The 26,566-nt window shown below is 44.0% G+C and overlaps 1 protein-coding gene across 11 annotated transcripts in view; it reads left to right on the top strand.

Moving 5' to 3' along the window:
• The window catches only part of plppr2.L (phospholipid phosphatase related 2 L homeolog), a 41,269-nt gene extending 15,183 nt beyond the window's left edge, over positions 1-26,086 (top strand). For 3 of the 11 annotated variants that reach the window (XM_041587281.1, XM_018253681.2, XM_041587280.1), the window contains exons 2-9: positions 467-587; positions 3,255-3,352; positions 5,885-6,073; positions 12,542-12,665; positions 12,839-13,089; positions 24,105-24,281; positions 24,737-24,858; positions 25,635-26,086. In XM_041587281.1, coding sequence (XP_041443215.1) covers positions 548-587; positions 3,255-3,352; positions 5,885-6,073; positions 12,542-12,665; positions 12,839-13,089; positions 24,105-24,281; positions 24,737-24,858; positions 25,635-25,740 — 1,107 coding nt within the window. In that variant the 5' untranslated portion in view covers positions 467-547 and the 3' untranslated portion in view covers positions 25,741-26,086. Of the gene's footprint in view, positions 1-466; positions 588-637; positions 1,214-3,254; positions 3,353-4,661; positions 4,709-4,732; positions 6,074-12,541; positions 12,666-12,838; positions 13,090-24,104; positions 24,282-24,736; positions 24,875-25,634 lie in introns of those variants that run through there. The other 8 variants (XM_041587282.1, XM_041587285.1, XM_041587284.1 and 5 more) reach the window with 8 other exon arrangements.
• The last annotated feature ends 480 nt before the right edge of the window (positions 26,087-26,566 follow it).

A 26,566-nucleotide genomic window follows, 5' to 3' on the forward strand; every position in this document is an offset into this window, starting at 1 on the left:
ACCACAAATTTGTCAAGCAGGTGCACGTGCGAAGTTGTCCACTCCAACCGGATAAGCAATGCAAGACGAAATCACAGCACCATGCAAATCGTGTATAATCTTAAAAAGCCTTTATTGGATTTTCTGGCTTGGATCTCAAACGAACAACAGTTCGTTTGAGATCCAAGCCAGAAAATCCAATAAAGGCTTTTTAAGATTATACACGATTTGCATGGTGCTGTGATTTCGTCTTGTATATTATTAGAAAAAGGCACCTTTTTTTCTAATTATATGTTCATTTTATGTTATCATGGTTATAGTAATATGTATATGCAATTGAATGTTGTGTGTTCCATTTCTGTTCTCTGCATTCTGACTGTTAAAGCAATGTAGTGGGAAGTCATCAGTTGGCTTCTGCTACATTGGTTCAGGAGTCAGAAGCAAAATGAAAGCAGCCAGATAATAATAAGGCTGATTTATGACCTAGATGGCAGCGTGAAAAGCAACAAAATGGGTGCAACTTGCCAGGAACACAATCTATAACAGTGATAAGAAGTGAAGAGAGAAAATGGGGCTTGGGGAGGACATGAGCAAAGCATCTGTTCAGGGTAAGTAAGAGATTTTATCACTGGAGTTTGGGATCAGCACGCTCTGCAGCTTTGATTGTCTGTGGCTTGCTAAGGCTTATGGGAAATGAAGTTTAACACCAGCCAAAGGGCTGTAGTATGGTTACTGAGCAGTCATATTGTTATCCAATGCCACATGTTGTCAGATTCCCTTATTATGAGGCTGCTTATATAACAGGCAGAGGTGGGTGTTCTGATTGGAAAACATATGCCGTCAGCCTACTAATGAGATTCCCCCAACTGCCTCCCCCTCCTCCTCTTCTCTCCCTCTCTTCTCTATACGATCTCCATTCTTGTTACCCCCCTCCCCATTCTTATCTTCCACGACTCCCCCCATATTATTTCAATCCCTCCAATTGTACATCTGGTCCTCCCTCCCAGCATCACCCTCTTCTTACCCTTCAGCATTTCCCTTTCCTGCATCACCCTTTCTCCCGTGCCCTGTCCTCACCCCCACCCACGTTCTCCTTTTCCCTTTTCTTGTGTTGCCTTTCCTTGCAGGCTGTGAGCTGGGAGGGCATCGACATATCTGCCAGCTGCCTCTCCTCCCTCATTGTTGATTCCTTGGAGCGTTGAAGGGAGGGGGCATATTTGGACAATGCCCACAGGTCTGTGGAAGGTTGGGGGGTGGAGGGAAGGCCCTAATTACAATGGGATTGCTGTCATTCATTATAATATTCCATTATCACTAAGCATCACCTCTTCATGTGTGTCTACTTATGCTACATCTTACTAACCTAACTATGAGGCTTATTATCCCCATCACATGTAGTTAGAATAACCTAATCTTTGGTACCTTATTCTTCACATAACATATCATTGGAATAAGTCTTTCTGCACACCTTGTTATAGTAGCCCAGCCTCTAAATTCCCTATTGTCACTTCAACACCTTATTGCAGTAACTGGGCCCTTGAGTACTTTATTGTCCTTATAAATTCTTATTTCAGTAACTTGACATCTCAGCGCCTTATTATTCCAGTAACCTGGCCCCTGAGACCCTTATTGTCCCTGTAACTCCTTATTATTCCACTAACCCCTCCCCTGAGCCCCTTATTGTCCCTGTAACTCCTTATTCCACTAACCCCTCCCCTGAGCCCCTTATTGTCCCTGTAACTCCTTATTCCACTAACCCCTCCCCTGAGCCCCTTATTGTCCCTGTAATTCCTTATTCCACTAACCCCTCCCCTGAGCCCCTTATTGTCCCTGTAACTCCTTATTATTCCACTAACCCCTCCCCTGAGCCCCTTATTGTCCCTGTAACTCCTTATTCCACTAACCCCTCCCCTGAGCCCCTTATTGTCCCTGTAATTCCTTATTCCACTAACCCCTCCCCTGAGCCCCTTATTGTCCCTGTAACTCCTTATTCCACTAACCCCTCCCCTGAGCCCCTTATTGTCCCTGTAACTCCTTATTCCACTAACCCCTCCCCTGAGCCCCTTATTGTCCCTGTAACTCCTTATTCCACTAACCCCTCCCCTGAGTCCCTTATTGTCCCTGTAACTCCTTATTCCACTAACCCCTCCCCTGAGCCTCTTATTGTCCCTGTAACTCCTTATTCCACTAACCCCTCCCCTGAGCTCCTTATTGTCCCTGTAACTCCTTATTCCACTAACCCCTCCCCTGAGCCCCTTATTGTCCCTGTAACTCCTTATTCCACTAACCCCTCCCCTGAGCCTCTTATTGTCCCTGTAACTCCTTATTCCACTAACCCCTCCCCTGAGCCCCTTATTGTTCCTGTCACTCCTATTTCCACTAACTACTCCCCCCCCTGAGCCCCTTATTGTCCCTGTAACTCCTTATTCCACTAACCCCTCCCCTGAGCCCCTTATTGTCCCTGTAACTCCTTATTCCACTAACCCCTCCCCTGAGCCCCTTATTGTCCCTGTAACTCCTTATTCCACTAACCCCTCCCCTGAGCCCCTTATTGTCCCTGTAACTCTTTATTCCACTAACCCCTCCCCTGAGCCCCTTATTGTCCCTGTAACTCCTTATTCCACTAACCCCTCCCCTGAGTCCCATATTGTCCCTGTACAGCAACCCAGACAGTGAGTACATTGCCTTCATTACAATAATGGAGGTGATTATATAATATATAGTGAATAAAGTACCCCCAATATAAAATATAAGGATATTATAAGTCACAGAGGAGTTTCATGAACATATGAAAGCACAGGTAATGGAACTCCGAGGTGACTTCTAATATCCTCATATTTTCCAACAAGGGGAACTTTATTTATTATAATACACAAGTTTTAGAGAGCCATGTGACATGTGACCGTTTACAACTGATGACATCACTAGTCACTGTTTATAAGGATATAATTTATAAGATATTCATGGCTTTTGTGTATTATATTCTGTTGATAAAGCGTATATTGGTAAAGCATGTTCCCTGCAAGGAGAATTATTTTATTGCATGTACACATAGTGGTAGCTGCCATTTTGGTTACTTTAGAAATAGGGTTACCACCTTTTCTGGAAAAATATACCGGCCTTCCTATATATTTATCTTTTTTATGGGATGGGATGAACCATAATTTTTCCAGCCAAGGTGGCAACCCTATTTAGAAATGGTATTCTATAAAGAATGCAAAGACAACCAGCAGCTGCCATGAATTACTAGCCAAGGCATTTCTTTGTGTTTGCAGCAGGTTATGTTCGAACAGGCTACACCTCACATATGGCCTCCCATGAGACCGAGATCAAGAGCAGCACCTCTATCATCCCCTGCTTCCTGTTTGTGGAGGTACTGACCAATTCTTCTGTGGCTCTTGTTCCATCTCTTCCTACATTTACCTTTCTCTCTGGCCTTTTATCATATGACGGCTGTGTAGAGTAGCCACTTTTTCTGCCAAGAACGACAAGCCTTCCTATCGTTTTAACTTCATTTCCTTTTAATTACAGTCCCACTAATCAGGATTTTTATTGGTTAGGCTGTACCTCGCTCTGTTGGTTTCTTCCTTCCACCCCTTCCTCTGTGTGTATGGTGGGGCTACTGCCTGTTTGCTGCTATTAATTGTGGAAACATAGAAAGCAGGGACTTGTGAGAGAAATTAGGTTGCTGGGCAGGTGACGGGTCTCTCTCTCTCTCTCTCTCTCTCTCTGGGGCAGATTCATTAAAGTGTGAAGCGGCCATCGCTAGTGACAATTCACCAGAATTCTCATCCGAAAGGGACATCCCCAATTCAGTAACAGGCATAGAAGACAATTCGCTAGCAAACGAGACCGTCGCTAGCGTTCGTTCGCACTCCCTATCGCCAGACTTTTCGCTCTGGTGAACAGTCGTTACTCCGAAAATTCACTAAGATGCAAATTTTACTGAACGTTGCCTCTTTGGCCAGAGGTTACTTCGCCACCTCAGACCAGGCGAACTGATAAAACGAAGCTACATCTTCCATAATCTTATGTCGGTGACATCACATCCTGTATGCTGGAAATGCATTAAACTTGTAAAAAATGGCGACTTATCTTTTTTTTAAAGTGAGATTGCCTTCAAAAGTCTGAACTATTGAAGATTTATGTGTGAGCAATTTTTAAAACTAATTTGAGGGGCCTGTCACGTTTGTTTAAATGTGGGCTCATGTCTAGGGCATTTATGTCTTTATTATGGCTAATTGGACATGTGTTTGTGAAGTGGCCACTTCAAGCATTTGTACCAACATTACTATTAAAGACGTCCATGCGACTTTTAGGTACAAATTAACCTAAGCGCAAGAGTGCTAGCGAAGTTTCGATAGGCAGAAATGAACGCTAGCAAAAATCCGTTATGAAATGCTTGCCCAGCTGATGTCGCTAGTTAAAATTCATCATGGTTCGGCTGCTGAGACGCAACTTCGCATTTAGTGAATTCGTGGTAACGAATTTGCGCCTGTTGAAGTGGCACGGAGTATGGTGAAGCGGTTGCGGACGAAAATTTGCACTTTCGTGAATTTGCCCCTCTGTGTCTGTTTCTCTCTGAGTCTGTCTCTGTCTCTCTCTAGTTATATATATTTATATAAAGTTGTGTCAAATACATTGTCACATAACATGCAACATATTCCTCATGCCATTCCCAGACACATGAGCTAAAGTTATCCGGCCGTCATTACAACAATATAACCACGTGAGTGATCATTTATTTCATTATTCAGTTAAACTCTTGAAACTTGTGTCCCTGCAAGTTGAAGTGTCAGCATGGTCCTGGGAGATGCAGAAGGGGTGACATCCCCGAGACAGAGCAGCTAACGGGGGCACAGGCTATTCGACTGTATGGGCTCAGCCACTGCTTAGCCAAATTGCTTACTTGCTGTTCTGTGATGAGAAGGAGGTTCATTTAAGGTTAATTTAATTTATTAGGTTAATTTAAGCATGGATCCCCGTGACCTAAGGATGAGGGAGTGGGAAGTGGGGAACCTGTGTCATTAAGAGGAGGGAATGTGGTTCCCGTGACCTAAGGATGTGGGAGTGGGAAGTGGGGAACCTGTGTCATTAAGAGGAGGGAGCGTGGATCTCTGTGACCTAAGGAAGAGGGAGTGGGGAACCTGTGTCATTAAGAGGAGGGAGCGTGGATCTCTGTGACCTAAGGAAGAGGGAGTGGGGAACCTGTGTCATTAAGAGGAGGGAGTGTGGATCTCTGTGACCTAAGGAAGAGGGAGTGGGGAACCTGTGTCATTAAGAGGAGGGAGCGTGGATCTCTGTGACCTAAGGAAGAGGGAGTGGGGAACCTGTGTCATTAAGAGGAGGGAGTGTGGTTCCCGTGACATAACAAGGAGGGGGCAACGTTAGCTCCAGGGACCTCTCACTCATTCCCCACTCTTCACGCTCTGTACACATTCTGCTCTTGCACTCTTTCCTTTCACACTACTTTCCCATTTCAACCAAATCCTTGTCTCATTCAGCTTTTCATTTATCCCTTCTGTCATCCCAACTCAACTCCTGTCTCTTGCCTCCTGTTCTTCTTTCCTGTTTATTCCACCCATCTCCTATATTCCAAGCCTCAGTCCTTCACTTCTTTCCATTCTCAGAACCCAACAGCTGGGATTTTCTATCCATCTTTACATTTCTATCTGTCCTCCTGGGCTTGTCTACTCTTCTTCCAAAACACTCTTGTTAGGGAGAGAAGACTTCCAGAAACCCTCTAAGCATTTATTCCCAGTCCTGCAGTCTTTCATGTTTTCTTACCTAGTTGGTCCAGATTATTGTAATATCTGTTTATCTCTCTCACTGTCTGCTCTGTGGTCTTCTGCCCACAATTGTCAGTCTATTCTCTTCCACCTCTCACAAGATGCTCTATTTCCAGCTTGTCCTGATGGCGGGAACAGTCATCCTCTCGTACCACTTTGAGTACACGGACACCTTCCCTGTCCACAATCAAGGATTCTTCTGCTATGACAGCACTTTATCCAAACCTTACCCTGGACCAGAGAGCACAAGCCGGGCACCACCACGTCTGCTGTATCCGCTCATCGCCATTCTACCCATCCTCACGGTAATAAGACTCTTCTGTGTTGCACTCGCATTGTACAGGTGGGCTCTTGCTATGTAGCAACTACAGCCACTGGTCACAAGGCATCCCCCCAACTTGGTAAAGCAACAAAGAGCCCATTATTGCACAAATAGGGCTTCAGAGTTAGATACAAAAACTGACATATGCAGAAATCAGTAGGACAACACAGCTGGAGGGCCATATATACAATTCCAGAAGGCTCATCTAGCTGCAGCTGCTGTTAAGCGAACATAGTTATAACCCAATATTGTATAATAGAAAAGGATAACTGTGATTATATGCACATTGCAGTTGTTCTTCCTTTGGCCTTATCCTTTTCTACTATACAATATTAAAGTTATACGTGCGTTTGGACGGGACGTGGAAAGGCGGCCTTGCTGAAATTTAATTGTTGTGTATGAGACAGTTATTGTTGAAGATTTTGTATAGTTATAACCCATGTCTTGATCAGGGTGCCCAGGTAGGGTCAAAGGTTCTGGCAAATGATCAATAAACCATCCTATTGTATATGGAACCTAGAAACTTCGCCTCACCCATTAGAACCAGACACTTAAAGGGGTTGTTCACCTTTAAATTCACCTTATAGCATGATGTCAAGAGTAATATTCTGAGACTATTTGCAATTTTTTTTTGAGTGATTTAGCTTTTTATTCAGCAGCTCTTCAGTTTGCAATTTCGGCAATCTGGTTGCTAGGGTTCAATTTGCCCTAGCAACCCTGCACTGATTTGAATAAGAGACTGGAATATGAGCAGGAGAAGCCTGAATTGAAAGACGAGTAATAAAAAGTAGCAATAACAATAAATAGCCTTACAGAGCATTTGTTTTTTTTTTGATGGGGGTCAGTGACTGCCATTTTGAAAACTAGAAAAACCAGAAGAAGAGGGCAACTAATTCAAAAATTATAAAAAAAGAAAAAATTAAGGCCAATGGGAAAGTTGCTTAGAAGTAACCATTCTGTAACATAGTAATAGTTATCTTAAAGGGGAATCACTACTCACGATAAATGGCTAAATAGGTGCATACTGTATAGCTGTACAGAAACCAGTACAATCTGCTACTGTTCATAATAAAGTTACAAATCTGTCTGGACCACTGGTTCTGACTCCTGAATCAATGAAGCAGAATTTTATTAACAGACCCAGAGGGGAAACTGACTTCTGCTACAATGTTTCAGAAAAAGAACAGAAAGGGACAGACAGATCTGACTTTCCATAACAATCACATTTACGCATAACATTAAAACTAGGGATGCACCGAATCCAGGATTCAGTTTGGGATTCGGCCTTTTTCAGAAGGATTCGGCCGAATCGAATCTGAATCTTAATTTGCATTGGTAAATTAGGGAAATCACGTGATTTTTCATCTCAAAAGAAGAATTTTTTCCACTTTCTCCTTTCCTGCCCCTAATTTGAATATTCGGTTCGATATTAGGCCGAAACTTTCACCAAGGATTTGGGGATTAGACCGAATCCCAAATAGTGATTCTATTTAAAACCATTGAGAATTTTTAATTACATTGGAACAGTGTTCAGAACTGTATTTTCTTTCTTTATGCGAACATGGTTTAGGGTGGAGATCCCCAATTAACTGTGCTGAATGGGGATTTAAAATGTGTCCGTGTCTCTAATATATTGTGACTTCTCTAGAATGCAAGAGGGGAATGCTCGGTCATACTGGTACTTCTAAGACTGTTCCGCAGAGCACCTTGTCGCCCTACATTCTACCCAACCAAGCAGCAGTGTCACAATAGCAATAATACAAAATGACACGGCTGGGTGATTCACATTGGATCTGACAGCGCAGTCTCCTTCCCCCTCTATAGCTGCACAGTAACAGAGTCAAGAGCAGTGTCTGGAGCTGAACTGGGTCAGGAAAGTAATGGGAAGGAGTAATGGAGTGGCAGTGGCACAACATAGTGTGAAGGAGCAGCTGTGTGTGTTTGTGTGTGTGTGTTTGTGTATAGGAACAGCAGAAAAGGCTTTAGGGCTGGATGCAGCTGTGAGCCCAGGGAATGGAAGGGGGGAGATATAGGGGTGTGCAATAGCTGTAAGTGCAGGGACAGTAATAACATGGAATGGGAGGTGTAATACAGGGAAACCTCAATTTTGAGTACCCTGATTTTAAGTTGAATTACGATTACATTTTTTTATAAATGTATAATGCATTTCAATTGGTGCATTTCCCGGATTTTAAAGGGGTTGTTCACCTTCAAACAACTAGTTATTTTCAGATAGATCACCAGAAATAAAGCCATTTTCCAATTACTTTCTATTTTCTATGTGTCGCTGTTTTTTTAATATTGAAGTGTAAAGTGTAATATTTCAACTTCTATAGCAGCTCTGGCAGGGACGGGGGTCGCTGACCCCCCAAAAACTGTTCTTAATTGATACATTTCTTTTCTTTGTCCCTACTGAGTAGAATCTCTGAGTTTCATTAAAGGCAACTGTTAGAATTGATACAATAGTCGCTAATACTCCAGAGATGCTGCTGAGAAATGGATCAACTAAATGTTGCAAAATTGTAACAGTTCAGAGTCTGCACCTGAATTACTGAGCTGTCAGACTCAAACACCAGAGACACCAACATTCAACTTTAAACTTAGATTTTGGAAAAACAGTAAAAAATTAATAATGGGAAATCATTTCTGGGGAACAATCTGAAAACAACTGAGCTGAAAAAAGTGTTTGGAAGTAATGTTTTCCCGGATTTTACATCATTTTACATCTATGAATGTTATTATTAGTGAAATAAAGGGGTGTAAAATAGTAACCAGATGTATATTGTGCCCTGGTTCTGCCTGTAAATGGTCAGTTGCAATGAGTCTGCCCCTTATACAGTCCTGCACCAATCACTTATTGCTTTAGCTTGTGTATGTGACTGACAGAGAGTCTTGCACTTGCCCCCCATAGTGTAACATTAACACTGCAATGTTATTAACACACTAAATATTGTGTCTCAAAGTAAAAAAAGTTACTTTAATACATTTCCCTGATTTTACATATTTTTTTCCTGGTCCCCTGAAAAATGTAAAATGGGGGTTCTACTTTATGTATATAAAGCACTGAAAGAAATCACTTGGTATAACCCATGCTGAAGCGTTGACCAGCTGCTAAAAGCAAACTTGTGCAGGGTCGGACTGGGCCAGCTGCAGGGGTGGAACTACCGGGGGAGCAGGGGGTGCGAGCGGGCCAGGGCCCGCACCCCTCTAGTTCCGTTTCTGGCCAGCTGGACACAGGGAAAAAATCCGGTGGGCCCCTGCCGGCCCAGACCCGCTCCCCGTTTGGCTGGCCCCATAAAAAAGACAGATTGCAAGCCGGCGCAGTGGAGTCTGTGCATGTGTGCCATGCTCCAGCGTTCGCGCATGTGGGTCATGCGCACCACAGGGGCCCTGGAGGTTTACAAGCCGATGGGCCCCCAATGGTCCAGTCTGATCCTGCCCTTGTGCCATCGCTCGGTCTAACCCACACAGCATCAGGCTGGGGGGCCCAGGGCCTAACTGGCCTGCGGGCTCAGGGGCCCCCCACACCATCCCATGGCCCCCTCTCCCCATCCCAGCCGCAACCCGAAACACCCCTTTCTCATGCGCACGTTCCTTTTCTTGTGCGCCGCGCCAGGGGTCAGGGAGGAAGGTCAGCAGAGGCAGTGCAGGTAGTGGGTCTGGGCCGGCGGAGCCCAAAAGAGCTGGGGCCCACCAGGTTTTTCACAGTGTCCTGCCAGCCCAGTCCAACCCTGAACCCACATTCTGGAGTTGACCAGCTGCTAGAAATGATAAAAAGCCATTATTTGCACACCAAAAGAAGAAGAATGATGGCCAGCACACAGTTTACATATAAATTAGAAACATGCACAGTTTCTTACTTAAAACATTTATTTCATCAACAGTAAAAATTCATATTAATACATCCAAACAAAGCTTTTAGCATAACACACCACAACGCAGTGTCTTCCTCCCTAGTCTGCCTACCTCTTATCAGCCACTCCCTCCTGACTTGTTTCGCTCTATTGGGGCTTCATCAGAGGAGGTGTGGCTAGTGCTGGTCATGTCCCTTAAATAGCGACAAGAAATTCACCGGCACACAGGTAATGCAAGCAGGTTATACCTTGCTAGAAATTTATAAATCTCTAGCAAGGTATAACCTGCTTGCATTACCTGTGTGCTGGTGAATTTCTTGTCGCCATTGGATCGTGAGGTTGCCGTTTCCTCCATTTTGCTGTGCACCAGGGATCTCTACTTTTCGGGAAGGCCAGGGTGTGCGAATACTTCTCTGTTGTTCTACCATGTCCCTTAAATACCCATGAACTTATTTTATACATGTTGCAGGGCTGACCACCTGGCTACCTTCTTTATTGAGCCATCATTACCCAGTCGCTAACACTCAGCCCCTCAACCTAGAACTTGAATAGATCAATTCACTACTACAGTTCTCTATAGGGAGATATAAAAGTTACATACCCTGGGAATAGGGAGCACGACCGTGATAAAAACATTGTTGACCTTATGATTAAACAAATCTAGTTGTACATAGGGATGGGCGAATTTGACCCGTTTCGTTTCGCCTAAAATTTTCCTGCCGACGAAATGTCGCCGATGCCCATTAAAGTCTATGGGCACCAAAAAAATTTGTTTTTTTTTTGACGCACGACGCCATGCAAGTCTATGGGCGTCATTTTTGAGGCAAACAAGGCGAAAAAATCCGCCCATCGAAATTGTACATAATAGAAAAGTGCTTATGTGCCATACATTTCATAAATAACTCCTACTTATTACTCTACACAATAAAGTGCCAGTGTGCAACCAAATCCATAAATATAAACAGGGATTGTTCCAAAATTTATAAAATGTGTTACATTTTTTAACTCCATAATGATGTAATAGCCACTTTCAATTCAAAGTGGCGATTCATTCCCTCAGATATAATTGTCCCTAATTTGAAAATCCAATTTGATTCCAGTCGTAGTAGCTTTGTGGTTAGATTTCCCCCACTATTTTCATTAATGCTGTCTATGCCAAAATTTAAAATTTTTATAAGGATCCTCCACAAACAGCCTTAAAATGTTTAAATATTGGGTTATCATTATCCTCATTGTTGATACTTCTCAACTGTTCTCCGAATCTGACCAGTAAACTCCTGACTATTTTCTTTATTGCAAAACGTATTTAATTTTTTGCTATTGTTATTTTTACATACGACACAACTTTTACAAGGAAAAAAAACTTTTAGGGTAGGACTCCACAAGCAATTTTGTCGCGATATGACGCGCTGCAACAAAACGCATGCGACGAAAATAAGGTAAGTATAGGATTGTCGCATGGTGTCGCAGCATTGACCCAATGCGATGCGACTGTCGGATCAACACTGCGACACCATGCGACAATTCTATCTCTTACCTTATTTTTGTCGCATGCGACAAGTCGCAGCACTTAGGATTGCGACAAAATCGCTCGTGAAGTCCTACCCTTAAATCTAGCCATGTGCTCTTCATTTTTGAATCCCTATTTAACAGATTAGGGGCAGCTTGACTATCTATAGACTTTTCTACTAATGACCATTGGGGTTAATTTTAATGCCCGTATAATTGGATCTGTATTCAAAATGTTCCAATTTTTTAATATACTAACTGCTTTATATTGCAGTCCATACTCCAGCACACAGTTTGCCTTTAAAAATAATTGTTGTGATAAACGAGCTGTTAGTGCCACACTATATCCACGTGCCATGTCAAGGCCCTTCATTGTATTTGAGTATGTGAGTCCTCACTGTTTGCTGGGGGCATAATTTTAAAAGCACTATAAATATAGAATGTTAATAGTCAGTGTAGGACAATGAGAGACCTTGCTGCGGCAATGTGCTTACGTATTTTGGTCAAAGTCTGGTTCTGACACCTAATTTTTTGTGATTATTATTTTTAAAACGGGGTGTTTCACCTTTAAGTTAACTTTTAATATGTTATAGAACATTTGGCCTTCATTTGTGCTCTTTTTATCGTTAGTGCTATTTCTTATTACTCATCTTTCTAATCAAGCCCTTCTTCCCCTATTTTCAGCTTTCAAATGGGGGTCACTGACCCCATCTAAAAAACAAATCATCTGTAAGACTACAAATGTATTGTTATTGCTACTTTTAATTACTCATCTAGGCCTCTCCTATTCATATTCCAGTCTCTTATTTAAATCAATGCATGGTTGCTAGGGTAATTTGGACCCTGGCAACCAGGTTGCTAAACTTGCAAACTGGAGAGCTGCTGAATACAAAGCGGAATAACTCAAAAACCACAAATAATACCAAACGAAAACCAACTGCAAATTGTCTTATAATATCACTCCCTACATCATTCTAATGAATGAATTTAAAGGCGAACAATCCATTTTAAGGCAAACTGTGCGTTGATAATCAGTAAAGCAATAGATCTGTAATGATGGAAACAATGAACAAAACTTCTCATTGTAGATCCTCGTGGGTGAGGTTACTTCTGTCCTGATTGATCCGCGCTGGAAGAACAGAGAGAGGGTCATTGCCTGTGGGGACTGTTGCTTTTTCAATCCTTTACTGCGCCGTATTGTGCGGATTCTGGGTAAGTGTGAGGGCTGTGGCCTATGAGATAGATAATGTGCAGACACAAGGGTAAGGCAATAGGGATACTATAGTGGAAAGCAGAACACAGGGTGATAGTAAAAGGCAAAGGACCAAAATCAGTGGAGAATGAAAGAACAGAAAGTAACATTTATCCCTGCATGTCTCTTCTAGGTCTTTTCTCCTTCGGCCTGTTCTGTACAGTCATTTTCGCCGGGGCAGTTCAGACAGTTACTGGGAACCAGACTCCACATTTCCTATCTGTGTGTCGTCCTAACTACACTGCTCTGGGCTGTGTGTCCCACATTCAGTATGTGTCAACCCCACAGGCCTGCACCGGAGACCCTGATCTGATCGCTGAGGCGCGCAAAGCCTTTCCGTCCAAGCCCGCAGCTCTGGGCGCATATTCTGCAGTATATACCACGGTGAGGGGCACAGTGATAACTATACAGCCTGGAGATCTCTGATTGACTGTTAACGACACCTTTCCCATTGCTAATTTCCAGTGCTGTAGCTGTGATTGTCAACAAAACTTGAGGGGCAAGATTTATAAATGACTGCATTTAAAGGGGAAGTTTAAATTGAAATTTAGTAGTGTGTAGAGCAGTGATCCCCAACCAGTAGCTCGTGGGTAACATGTTGCTGTCCAACCCTATGGATGTTGCTCCCAATGTCCTCAAAGCAGGTGCTTATTTTTGAATTCCTGGCTTGGAGGGAAGTTTTGGTTGTATAAAAACCAGGTTCACTGCCAAACAGAGACTCAATGTAGGTTTACAATCCACATTTGGGCCTCGGAGCTAACAAATGGCCAATCCCAACACATTCTTGGCAGCCCAAGAACATTTTTCATGCATGTGTTGCTCCCCAACTCCTTTTACTTCTTAATGTTGCTCACGGGTTCAAAAGGTTGGGTATCCCTGGTGTAGAGCAATGATCCCCAACCAGTGGCTCGTGAGTACCGGTAATATGTTACTCACCAACCACTTGGTTGTTGCTCCCAGTGGCCTCAAAGCAGGTGTTTATTTTAAATTTCAGGCTTGGAGACAAGTTGGGGTTGCATAAAAAACAGGTGTACTGTCAAACAGAGCCTCCTATAGGCTGCCAGTCCACATAGGGCCTACCAAATAGCCAATCAAAGCCCTTATTTGGTACACCGAGGACTTTTTTTCATACTTGTGTTGCTCCTCAACTCCATTTACATTAGAATGTGGCTGACTGGGAAAAAGGTTGAGGACCCCCTGATGTAGAACATAGTACTACAAAAACAACATGCAATTGGTATTTTGATTTGCATTTCTTTGTGGTGTTTGGAATATATCTGTTCTGCAGTTGCTAAGGTCCGACTAACCCCAGCAACAACCAAGCATTGTTTGAATTGCATAAAAATAGGAGGGTAAACATAGGAATAGGAGTGATGTTATTAAAGGGGACCTGTCACCCTAAGAAATAATTCCAAATTCTTTTTTTATCATGTTAGTTGAGCAAAATAAAGTTTACTTACTCTATATTTATTATTTAAATGTTGTTTCCTTCAGTCTTGGAATTCACAATTATAGTAAGCAGGGAGGTGCCATTTTGTGGCAAAGCAAATTGTTTATCATCCTTAAATCTTGTGAATGTGCCAGAAATGTGGACCTAATGCCCATGCTTGGTACCCTACACAATTATAAAGTGTGAGAAGAGAGGGGGGATGAAAGGGGAGCAGCAATATTTAGGAAGTACTGAATGGAAAGTGAAAGGAAGTGACTGCCTGAGGCATAGAGGAGGGGCAGGCAATATATGATTGACAGCTGAAACGTTTAAATGAGTTTATAGAAGGTACGGATGTCTTAAAGAAAAAAAGAATTTGGGTTTCGTGTTTAATTTGCAAAGGACTTTCATTATACAGCTTTTTATGTGTGGGTGACAGGTCCACTTTAATGATTGTGAAAATTTAGTCTGAGAATGAATGTCCTTCCAACTTTTAAGGGGAACTGCTGTGTCGCCATTTTTTAGCAATTTCCCAGTAATGCCACATGTACACTATGCTTTGTCACATACTTCCGTTACAGCGGTCTGGGACCTGTGCTAATCGACAGAAGCCCTGGGTTGGAATGTTTTTCAGCGACAAGGAGTCTGTCCCAGGTTATATTCACTGGGCAGTACTTAACAGATTGGCATCCCCTATTGAATATGACTTTCCTTGTCCATGAATAGTGTTAGCAGCACTTATGGCACACGTGAATAACTATTGGCCAAAAACCACAATTACACAGAACTGGGAAAATGTAAAAAGTCAGGGGCACATCTATAGAGAAAGCAAACTCTGTGGCTGCAGGGTCCCAGGAGGTATAGGGGCCCCATGAAATCCTAATTCATATACAATTTAAATAAATATTGGTAAAACTGGTCAACCTTGGGGCCTGCAAAATAATCTGCTGTGGGGCCCAGTAATATCTAGTTACACCACTGTAAAAAGTGTTGACAAACAAGTATAGGTGCAAGGCACTCCGGTAAGCCATGTATAGATCAAACTAAATGTTGATAGATAAAAATGGATAACCTTTATTTATAAGAACATCTCTCGCCTAACGCGTTTCGTGTCAATGGGACACTTGGGGGCACATTTACTTAGGGTTGAATATCGAGGGTTAATTAACCCTCGATATTCGACCGTCAAAGTAAATTCCTTCGACTTCGAATTTTGAAGTCGAAGGATTTACCGCATTTAGCACGATGGAACGATCGAAGGAAAAATCGTTCGATCGAACAATTAAATACTTCGAATCGAACGATTTGAAGGATTTTAATCCATCGATCGAACGATTTTCCTTCGATCACAAATTGGCTAGAAAGCCTATGGGGACCTTCCCCATAGGCTAACATTGATGTTTGGTAGGTTTTAGGTGGCGAAGTAATTGGTCGAAGTTTTTTTAAAGAGACAGTACTTCGACTATCGAATGGTCGAATAGTCGAACGATTTTTAGTTTGAATCGTTCGATTCAAAGTCGTAGTCGTAGTCGAAGTAGCCAATTCGATGGTCGAAGTAGCCCACAAAATACTTCCAAATTCGAAGTATTTTTTATTCTAATCCTTCACTCGAGCTAAGTAAATGTGCCCCTTAGTCACAGGCTTGGACACATACAAAAAAGAATCACTGAAAAAAGGGACGAGTGAAAAAACATACAAGCAATGTCTATTCACAATTTAAAGGGATAACATACCTTATTACAAAAAATACATATATCAACGACAAATGCATAAATACAAAAGTAGGAAACATCTTAATGCATCGTAAAACCAGAGAAGAATTCTTAGAGACTTGTACAAAAACATTTTCAATGCAATAGAAATATGTAAATAGAAAATGAATATATATAATGCATATATTTCATTTAAAATTTTCTATTTACATATTTAGATTGCATTGAAAATGTTTTTGTACAATCTCTCTGGTTTTACGATGCATTAAGATGTTTTCTACTTTTGTATGTATGCGTTTGTCTTTGAAATATGTATTTTTTGTAATAAGGTATGTTATCCCTTTAAATTGTGAATAGACCTTGTATGTTTTTTCACTCCTCCCTTTTTTCTGATTGGTGCTTAGGCCTTTAAACAGTGACTCTTTTTTGTATGTGTCCAAGCCTGTGACTAAGTGTCCCACTGACACGAAACGCGTAAGGCGAGAGATGTTCGTATAAATAAAGGTTATACATTTTTATCTATTAACTTTTGATCTGATCTATACGTGGCTTACCGGAGTGCCTTGCACCTATACTTGTTTGTCTGTATACGGATTGTCCACTCCCTGAGCTGAGGGCCTGGGGCAGGACCACCTGGGCCACTGGTCTATTGTGGTGATTCTACAAAGATTCCCCATGTTTTGTGCTAAAATGTTTTTTGATTTGGACTACTGTAAAAAGTGTTGACACACTTGCCTTATGAATAACAAATCTGACAATGGGTAATGGGTAGGGATGTAGCGAACGTCGGAAAAAAAGTTCGCGAACATATTCGCGAACTTGCGCAAAAACGCGAGCGGTTCGCGAACGGTTCGCGAACCCCATAGACTTCAATGGGAAGGCGAACTTTAACATCTAGAAAAGACATTTCTGGCCAGAAAAATGATTTTAAAGTTGTTTAAAGGGTGCAACGACCTGGACAGTGGCATGCCAGAGGGGGATCAAGGGCAAAAATGTATCTGAAAAATCTGCCTGTGTGTGCTTGGAAGAGATAGTGTAGGGGGAGAGCTGTTAGTGATTTCAGGGACAGATGATAGTAAGTTTGCTGGCTAGTAATCTGCTTGATACTGCTCTGTATTGGAGGGACAGAAGTCTGCAGGGATTTGAGGGACATTTTAGCTTAGGTAGCTTTGCTGGCTAGTAATCTACTGTTCTCTTTAAACAACTGCCATACGTTGACCTTGTAGGCATTGTTTGCCCAGTTTTTTTGGACGCAGCCACTGAAGCACAGTTGCCAGAAAAAATATGCCATATAAATGCTGAAAATAGTCATTTTTCGCCATACGTTGACCTTGTAGACATTGTTTGCCCAGTTTTTTTGGACGCAGCCACTGAAGCACAGTTGCCAGAAAAATTATGCCATATAAATGCTGAAAATATAAATTTTTTTGGTTGCAGCCACTGAAGCACAGAGGCCAGAAAAATTATGCCATATAAATGCAGAAAATATGCATTTTTTTGGTCGCAGCCACTGAAGCACAGTTGACAGAAAAATTATGCCATATAAATGCTGAAAATATAAACTTTTTTGGTTGCAGCCACTGAAGCACAGAGGCCAGAAAAATTATGCCATATAAATGCAGAAAACATGCATTTTTTTGGTCGCAGCCACTGAAGCACAGTTGACAGAAAAATTATGCCATATAAATGCTGAAAATATAAATTTTTTTGGTTGCAGCCACTGAAGCACAGAGGCCAGAAAAATTATGCCATATAAATGCAGAAAATATGCATTTTTTTGGTCGCAGCCACTGAAGCACAGTTGCCAGAAAAAATATGCCATATAAATGCTGAAAATAGTCATTTTTTTGGTCGCAGCCACTGAAGCACAGTTGCCAGAAAAATTATGCCATATAAATGCTGAAAATATAAATTTTTTTGGTTGCAGCCACTGAAGCACAGAGGCCAGAAAAATTATGCCATATAAATGCAGAAAATATGCATTTTTTTGGTTGCAGCCACTGAAGCACAGAGGCCAGAAAAATTATGCCATATAAATGCAGAAAATATGCATTTTTTTGGATGCAGCCACTGAAGCACAGTTGCCAGAAAAAATATGCCATATAAATGCTGAAAATAGTCATTTTTTGCCATACGTTGACCTTGTAGACATTGTTTGCCCAGTTTTTTTGGTTGCAGCCACTGAAGCACAGAGGCCAGAAAAAATTAAACCAGTAGGGTTTGCACCCTAGTTTGTAACGGTGGCGGAGGGAGGAGGAGGACGCTAAAGGACAGCTGTGTGTGGAGTCATGAGGCTTGAAGAGAAGGACAGCTGCATAGAAGTCAGAACAAGTCTTCCGGCGTGCAGTAACCCTCCGAGATCCACCCCTCATTCATTTTAATAAAGGTCAGGTAATCGACACTTTTGTGACCTAGGCGAGTTCTCTTCTCAGTTACAATCCCTCCTGCTGCACTGAAGGTCCTTTCTGAGAGCACACTTGAGGCTGGGCAAGACAAGAGGTTCATGGCAAATTGTGACAGCTCTGGCCACAGATCAAGCCTGCGCACCCAGTAGTCCAGGGGTTCATCGCTCCTCAGAGTGTCGATATCTGCAGTTAATGCCAGGTAGTCCGCTACCTGCCGGTCGAGGCGTTCTTTGAGGGTGGATCCAGAAGGGTTGTGGCGCTGCCTTGGACAGAAAAACATTTGCATGTCTGACGTTACAGACTGGCCAAAGGGCTTTGTCCTTGCAGGTGTGCTCGTGGCAGGATTACTGGCACCTCTGCCCCTGGAATGTTGATGAGTTCCTGAAGTGACATCACCCTTAAAAGCATTGTACAACATGTTTTGCAGGCTGGTTTGTAAATGCCGCATCTTTTCGGACTTGTGGTATGTTGGTAACATTTCTGACACTTTATGCTTGTACCGAGGGTCTAGTAGCGTTGCGACCCAGTACAGGTCCTTCTCCTTAAGCCTCTTGATACGGGGGTCCTTCAACAGGCATGACAGCATGAAAGACCCCATTCTCACAAGGTTGGATGCAGAGCTATCCATCTCCGCTTCCTCATTATCAAGGACTGCATCATCCACGGTCTCCTCCCCCCAGCCACGTACAAGACCAGGGGTCCCCAAAAGGTCACCACTAGCCCCCTGGGAAGCCTGCTCCTGTTGGTCCTCCTCCTCCTCCTCCACAAAGCCACCTTCCTCCTCTGACTCCACTTCTGGCACCTCTCCCTGCGTTGCAGCAGGTGCCTGGGTTCGTTCTGGTGATTCCGACCAGAAATCGTGCGCTTCCAGCTCCTCGTCACGCTGGTCTACAGCCTCATCTGTCACTCGTCGCACGGCACGCTCCAGGAAGAAAGCGAAGGGTATTAGGTCGCTGATGGTGCCTTCGGTGCGACTGACCATATTTGTCACCTCTTCAAAAGGTCGCATGAGCCTGCAGGCATCGCGCATAAGCACCCAGTAACGGGGGAAAAAAATCCCCAGCTGTGCAGATCCAGTCCTACCACCCAGTTCAAAAAAGTACTCGTTGACGGCCCTTTGTTGTTGCAGCAGACGTTCCAACATAAGGAGCGTTGAATTCCAGCGAGTCTGGCTGTCAGAAATCAAACGCCTGACTGGCATGTTGTAGCGCTGCTGAATGTCAGCAAGGCGTGCCATGGCTGTGTAGGAACGTCTGAAATGGGCCGACACCTTTCTGGACTGGGTGAGAACGTCCTGGAATCCTGGGTACTTGGAGACAAAACGTTGGACTATTAAATTTAACACATGTGCCATGCAGGGCACATGTGTTAAATTGCCTAGTCTCAACGCTGCCAACAGATTGCTTCCATTGTCACACACCACTTTTCCGATCTGCAGTTGGTGTGGGGTCAGCCACCGATCGGCCTGTGACTGCAGAGATGACAGGAGTACAGATCCGGTATGGTTTTTGCTTTCCAGGCACGTCATCCCCAAGACAGCGTGACAACGGCGTACCTGGCACGTCGAATAGCCTAGGGGGAGCTGGGGGTGCACAGGTGTGGAGGAGGAGAAGGAGGACCCAGCAGCAGAGTAAGAAGAAGAAGAAGACGAGGTAGAGAGCGATGGAGGAGTAGAGGTGGTGGCAGAACCGCGTGCAATCCGTGGCGGTGACACCAACTCCACTGTTGTTGTTGAGCTACCCATTCCCTGCTTCCCAGCCATTACCAAGTTCACCCAGTGGGCAGTGTAGGTGACATACCTGCCCTGACCATGCTTGGAGGACCATGCGTCAGTAGTCATATGGACCTTTGGCCCAACACTAAGTGACAGAGATGCGGTAACTTGGCTCTGCACATGTTGGTACAGGTGTGGTATTCCCTTTTTAGAAAAAAAATTGCGGCTGGGTACCTTCCACTGCGGTGTCCCAATTGCTACAAATTTGCGGAAGGCCTCAGAGTCCACCAGCTGGTATGGTAAAAGCTGGCGGGCTAAGAGTGCAGACAAGCCAGCTGTCAGACGCCGGGCAAGGGGGTGACAGTCAGACATTGGCTTCTTACGCTCAAACATGGCCTTCACAGAAACTTGGCTGGTGGCAGATGACTGGGAATGGGAACAGGTGGTCAAGGTGGAAGGCGGAGTGGAGGGTGGTTCAGACGGGTCAAGGAGAGCAGAGGTAGAGCAGTAAGATGCTGGACCAGAAGGAGTGTGGCTTTTAGTTTGCCTGTTGCCTTTGAGGTGTTGCTCCCAAAGTGCTTTGTGCTTGCCGCTCATGTGCCTTCGCATAGAAGTTGTACCTATGTGGCTGTTGGGCATGTTGTAGCGCTGCTGAATGTCAGCAAGGCGTGCCATGGCTGTGTAGGAACGTCTGAAATGGGCCGACACCTTTCTGGACTGGGTGAGAACGTCCTGGAATCCTGGGTACTTGGAGACAAAACGTTGGACTATTAAATTTAACACATGTGCCATGCAGGGCACATGTGTTAAATTGCCTAGTCTCAACGCTGCCAACAGATTGCTTCCATTGTCACACACCACTTTTCCGATCTGCAGTTGGTGTGGGGTCAGCCACCGATCGGCCTGTGACTGCAGAGATGACAGGAGTACAGATCCGGTATGGTTTTTGCTTTCCAGGCACGTCATCCCCAAGACAGCGTGACAACGGCGTACCTGGCACGTCGAATAGCCTAGGGGGAGCTGGGGGTGCACAGGTGTGGAGGAGGAGAAGGAGGACCCAGCAGCAGAGTAAGAAGAAGAAGAAGACGAGGTAGAGAGCGATGGAGGAGTAGAGGTGGTGGCAGAACCGCGTGCAATCCGTGGCGGTGACACCAACTCCACTGTTGTTGTTGAGCTACCCATTCCCTGCTTCCCAGCCATTACCAAGTTCACCCAGTGGGCAGTGTAGGTGACATACCTGCCCTGACCATGCTTGGAGGACCATGCGTCAGTAGTCATATGGACCTTTGGCCCAACACTAAGTGACAGAGATGCGGTAACTTGGCTCTGCACATGTTGGTACAGGTGTGGTATTCCCTTTTTAGAAAAAAAATTGCGGCTGGGTACCTTCCACTGCGGTGTCCCAATTGCTACAAATTTGCGGAAGGCCTCAGAGTCCACCAGCTGGTATGGTAAAAGCTGGCGGGCTAAGAGTGCAGACAAGCCAGCTGTCAGACGCCGGGCAAGGGGGTGACAGTCAGACATTGGCTTCTTACGCTCAAACATGGCCTTCACAGAAACTTGGCTGGTGGCAGATGACTGGGAATGGGAACAGGTGGTCAAGGTGGAAGGCGGAGTGGAGGGTGGTTCAGACGGGTCAAGGAGAGCAGAGGTAGAGCAGTAAGATGCTGGACCAGAAGGAGTGTGGCTTTTAGTTTGCCTGTTGCCTTTGAGGTGTTGCTCCCAAAGTGCTTTGTGCTTGCCGCTCATGTGCCTTCGCATAGAAGTTGTACCTATGTGGCTGTTGGGCTTACCAAGGCTCAGTTTCTGACTGCACTCATTGCAAATTACAATGCTTTTGTCAGAGGCACACACATTAAAAAAATCCCACACTGCTGACTTTTTGGAAGTGTGCGATCTGGCGGTAACAGTAGAAGTTGGCGGAGTTGGCGGTATTGGCGGCAATGGCGGGTGCGTTGGCCGGCTGAACACAGGTGCCGATACATGTTGTTGCCCTACTGATCCCTGCGGGCTGTCCTCCCTGCTTCTTCTAAGTCTTATTCTCCTACTGCCTCTCTGACTCTCCGTCTCTCCATCTGAACTACCCTCCTCTTGCTCTCTTCTACTAGGCACCCACAAAACATCAATCTCCTCATCATCATTCTCCTCAGATGCATCAATTTCTTCTGACACATCACAGAAGGAAGCAGCAGCGGGGACCTCCTCCTCATCACTCATTATGTCCATCTCTATCGTGTTCTCTGCCAGAATTAAATCTGGTGTAAGGTCCTCATCTCCTTCATCTTCTTCTGGCAATAATGGTTGCGCATTACTCAGTTCAAGAAACTCATGGGAAAATAACTCCTCTGACCCCAGTGAAGAAGGGGCACCGGTGGTGGAGGAAGTGTTATGTGGGGTGGCCATAGCAGTGGAGGATGAGGAGGATGTTGTGGTAAAGTTAGAAACGGTAGAGGATGGGGTGTGCTGTGTAAGCCAGTCAACTACCTCTTCAGCATTTTGGGAGTTCAGGGTCATTGGCTTTTTAAAACTGGGCAATTTGCTAGGGCCACAGGATTGCATAGCAGCACGGCCCCTAGCACGGCCTCTGCGTGGCGGCCTGCCTTTGCCTGGCATTATTTTTAAAAAAACAACAACAACAACAAAAACTCAGTTGGTTTTTCTGGAAACGATAATACACACAGCTAGATGGCGGGTTGAAGAAAACACTGTGCAAATAATGCCTACAAAGTCAACGTATACACTACTACAGCGGTGGATACGGATTACGTAAAATATATGAATGCTGCTTGAAAAAAAGTAACTCAAGTGGTTTTTCTAGAGACGATAATATTATCAATATTTAGACAGAATGGGAACAAGGTCACACAGCTCGATGGCGGGTTGAAGAAAACAGTGTGCAAATAATGCCTACAAGGCCAACGTATACACTACTACAGCGGTGGATACGGATTACGTAAAATATATTATGGCTGCTTGAAAAAAGTGACTCCGGTGTTTTTTCTGGAGACGGTAATATTATGGATATTTAGACAGAATGTGAACAAGGTCACACAGCTCGATGGCGGGTTGAAGAAAACAGTGTGCAAATAATGCCTACAAGGCCAACGTATACACTACTACAGCGGTGGATACGGATTACGTAAAATATATTATGGCTGCTTGAAAAAAGTGACTCCGGTGTTTTTTCTGGAGACGGTAATATTATGGATATTTAGACAGAATGTGAACAAGGTCACACAGCTCGATGGCGGGTTGAAGAAAACAGTGTGCAAATAATGCCTACAGGGCAAATAATGCCTAAAAGGTCAACTTATACACTACTACAGCGGTAGTAAAATAAAAAAAGTAAAATAAAAAAAAATGAATATTAAAAAAAAAAAATTAAAGTTGGTGCTGCTGAACTACTAGGAGCAGCAGATTAGCACACCAGTCCCACTCCCCAACACTGCTAGACTAATAGCACTGGGCTCTTATAGTAGTAGTAGTAGTAGTAGTAGTAGTAGTAGTAAAACAACAAAAAAATAAATAAAAGCAGTCCTTACAAGGACTACTGTTATTGCAGCAGTCAGCAGATGAGATCAGAAGCAGGACAGCTGCCCACTGCAGCTACATACAGAGCACTGCAGTAGAAGGTAGATTACTAGCCAGCAAAGCTACCTAAGCTTAAATGTCCCTCAAACCCCTGCAGACTTCTGTCCCTCCAATAACAGAGCAGTATCAAAACGATTACTAGCCAGCAAACTTTCAACTGTCCCTGAAATCACTAACAGGCAGCAGCTCTCTCCCTACACTATCTCTTCAGCACACACAGGCAGAGTGAAAAAACGCTGCAGGGCTTCGGTTTTTATAGGGAAGGGGAGTGGTCCAGGGGAGAGCTTCCTGATTGGCTGCCATGTACCTGCTGGTCTGGGGTGAGAGGGCAAAAAAAAAGCGCCAACAATGGCGAACCCAAAATGGCGAACGTCGCGCGACGTTCGCGAACTTCCGGCGAGCGCGAACACCCGATGTTCGCGCGAACAAGTTCGCCGGCGAACAGTTCGCGACATCTCTAGTAATGGGTCTGTTACTTAGCACAGAATTACAAAATAGGTTGTGTCAGTGCATAACTTCTGTCTTACTGGGACTGGTTTATATCACAGATGTACGTCACCCTGGTGCTGAGAATTAAAGGGTCCCGGCTGGTGAAACCGTCCCTGTGCTTCGCCATTCTGTCTCCTTCGTGGCTTCTGTCTTTGCTGCGTGTGGCTGAGTATCGCAACCACTGGAGGGATGTGCTGGCGGGGACAATCGTTGGTTCAGCCATTGCAGTCTTTCTGGTGAGAGCAGAGAGAAAACAGTGTGTTTGTTGGGGTGTTTTAGGGGGAGGAGAATGGGGAGTATAATTTTGTGGGCCCCTTTCTTTCTATAATATAGCATTTGCCAGCCTGTGTTGAATTACAACTCCCATCACCAAACATCATCAGCAGGAGCTTGCTATATGCAGGGTCCAAGGCAATGCTACTGTTTAGGCACGCCAGCTGTGTAGGTGGGGGACATACAGCAGGTTGGGTGGATTTTGCATCCACTAATTGATTTATACCATGTGATACATACAAATAGAATAATAAGTAAGTAGGTGGGGCCTCTAACAGGTCATTTATATAAGGTGTCTCCAAAGCTTAGGTGCCCTGATATCTCACTGCAATCATGCCACGGTCAAAGCAACCTGAGGTAAGGGCATAGTAATGGGCATGAGTCCGCTGCCATATTGACGCTTCATTTCCATGAACAGGTAACCTGTGTGCTTAATAATTTTGGAAGCTCGAGTTCTAAGCCTGAGGAAGCAGAGGTTCCTGTGCAGGATCTACCCAGACATCCGGTGCCATCTCTGCCCCCTTCATCAACACGTGAAAAGTTAAGTGTGGTAAAGGTAAGGGGGGAGTAACTCAGAGGAGTTTACTATCAGGGATGTTTAGGAGAGGATAACTGTGCTGATAAGTATAAGAGTTACGATAGGCATAAGACAATTTACCCCCATAAGGACTATAACACACCAGGAGTTTGCTTTGCCAGTGGAGATATATCTGCCAGCAACCCAACTGCCATCCACTGAAGTAAATTTCCTTGGGGAAACCAATAATTTTGTGGAGCAACTGTTCTTTCCCACTATTTGTGGCCATCAAACGAGTGGCCTAAGGACCCCTAGGATTACGTTGGATCTTCACACATAATGAAAAAGGGCCTTGGATTTAGACAAGATACCTCTGCGTGTAGAGTTGCATTAATCCTACTGAAATTATCAGCTGTGACCCATAAGAGAGCGACCTACAACACACATGACACTAACCTTATATACCGTGTATATACTCGAGTATAAGCCGAGTTTTTCAGCCCCCAAAATATGCTGAAAACCTCTACCTCGGCTTATACTCGGGTCAAGCGCAAAAATGGTCGCCGGCGCCCAAGAATAGTCGCCAAGAATACAATACTCAATGTTTTGATTGAAACTTACCAGAAGCTGCTGCATTTCTCACCCTAGGCTTATACTCGAGTCAATAAGCTTTCCCAGTTTTTGGAGGTAAAATTAGGTACCTTGGCTTATACTCGGGGCGGCTTATACTCGATTATATACGGTACTTTGTTAAATTTACAGTCCCTGCTTCTAAACTCTATTTCTCCTTTACCAACAGAGTTATGGGGTTTTGCCCACAGATGTCACCTGACCCTCCTCCTTGCCTTGTTCCGGTGACCCCAGATGTCCTCATACCCTCCAACTGTATGACCAGTCAGGTTTGAAGATGCCTGATCCAAAGCTCACAGAGAATGCAGATTCCTAAACTTTACGGCACTGACCCCTCATCCCCTCAGTGCTTTTATTGCCAAACTTACATCCCAGAGAAGGTTGTCCTTTATATACCCCATGTCTATATTGTGCATTCCATACTCTCATATTATGCTAGGCTGCAACTCTCTGTCCCAAACCCTCTTTTGATACCACAGTGTGTTTAGCAATGATGTAGTTCCACTTCAATGAATTGAGCAACATCTTACGCAGAAAATCCATTTATACCCATAAACTGTGTTAAGCTTTTTTCTACCACCAACAAACACAGCACCTGCCACCAGTATAGAGGCCTAGCAATGACACAAAATAGACATTCTTGTTCTCAAACACGTTTGCTTCTGTAACAAGGAAGGAGACATTTCTCATTCTCAGCCAATAGGGTTTTGGTCAGCTACTCTCAGATTCCGAATTTGGAAGCCAACTCGTTTAGATCATGACGTAAGTATTTTAAAGGGATATGATAATGTGACAATTAATATTGACAATATGCCAAACTTAAAGGGATCTAAAATCGGAAACAAAGAACCACCAGGTTAAAACAATATGGCCTCCGTTCCTCTTAGATGACCAGGTGCTCTTCTGTCTACTAAGCAGAGCCACAGCCAAGCGGAAACGAGCGTGTATTCTCTCAGTGCAGCACAATAATAGGAGCAACTATCTTGTTTTAACCTCGCTTCAGGCACTTGAATTTCAAAATTCCTACAGAAAAAGTTACATCATAATTAAATAAAATATTATAGTAAAAGAATATAAAGGGGAAAAAAGGTATACAGCATA

The sequence above is a fragment of the Xenopus laevis genome, chromosome 3L, assembly GCF_017654675.1.
Source record: "Xenopus laevis strain J_2021 chromosome 3L, Xenopus_laevis_v10.1, whole genome shotgun sequence".
NCBI lineage: Eukaryota > Metazoa > Chordata > Amphibia > Anura > Pipidae > Xenopus > Xenopus laevis.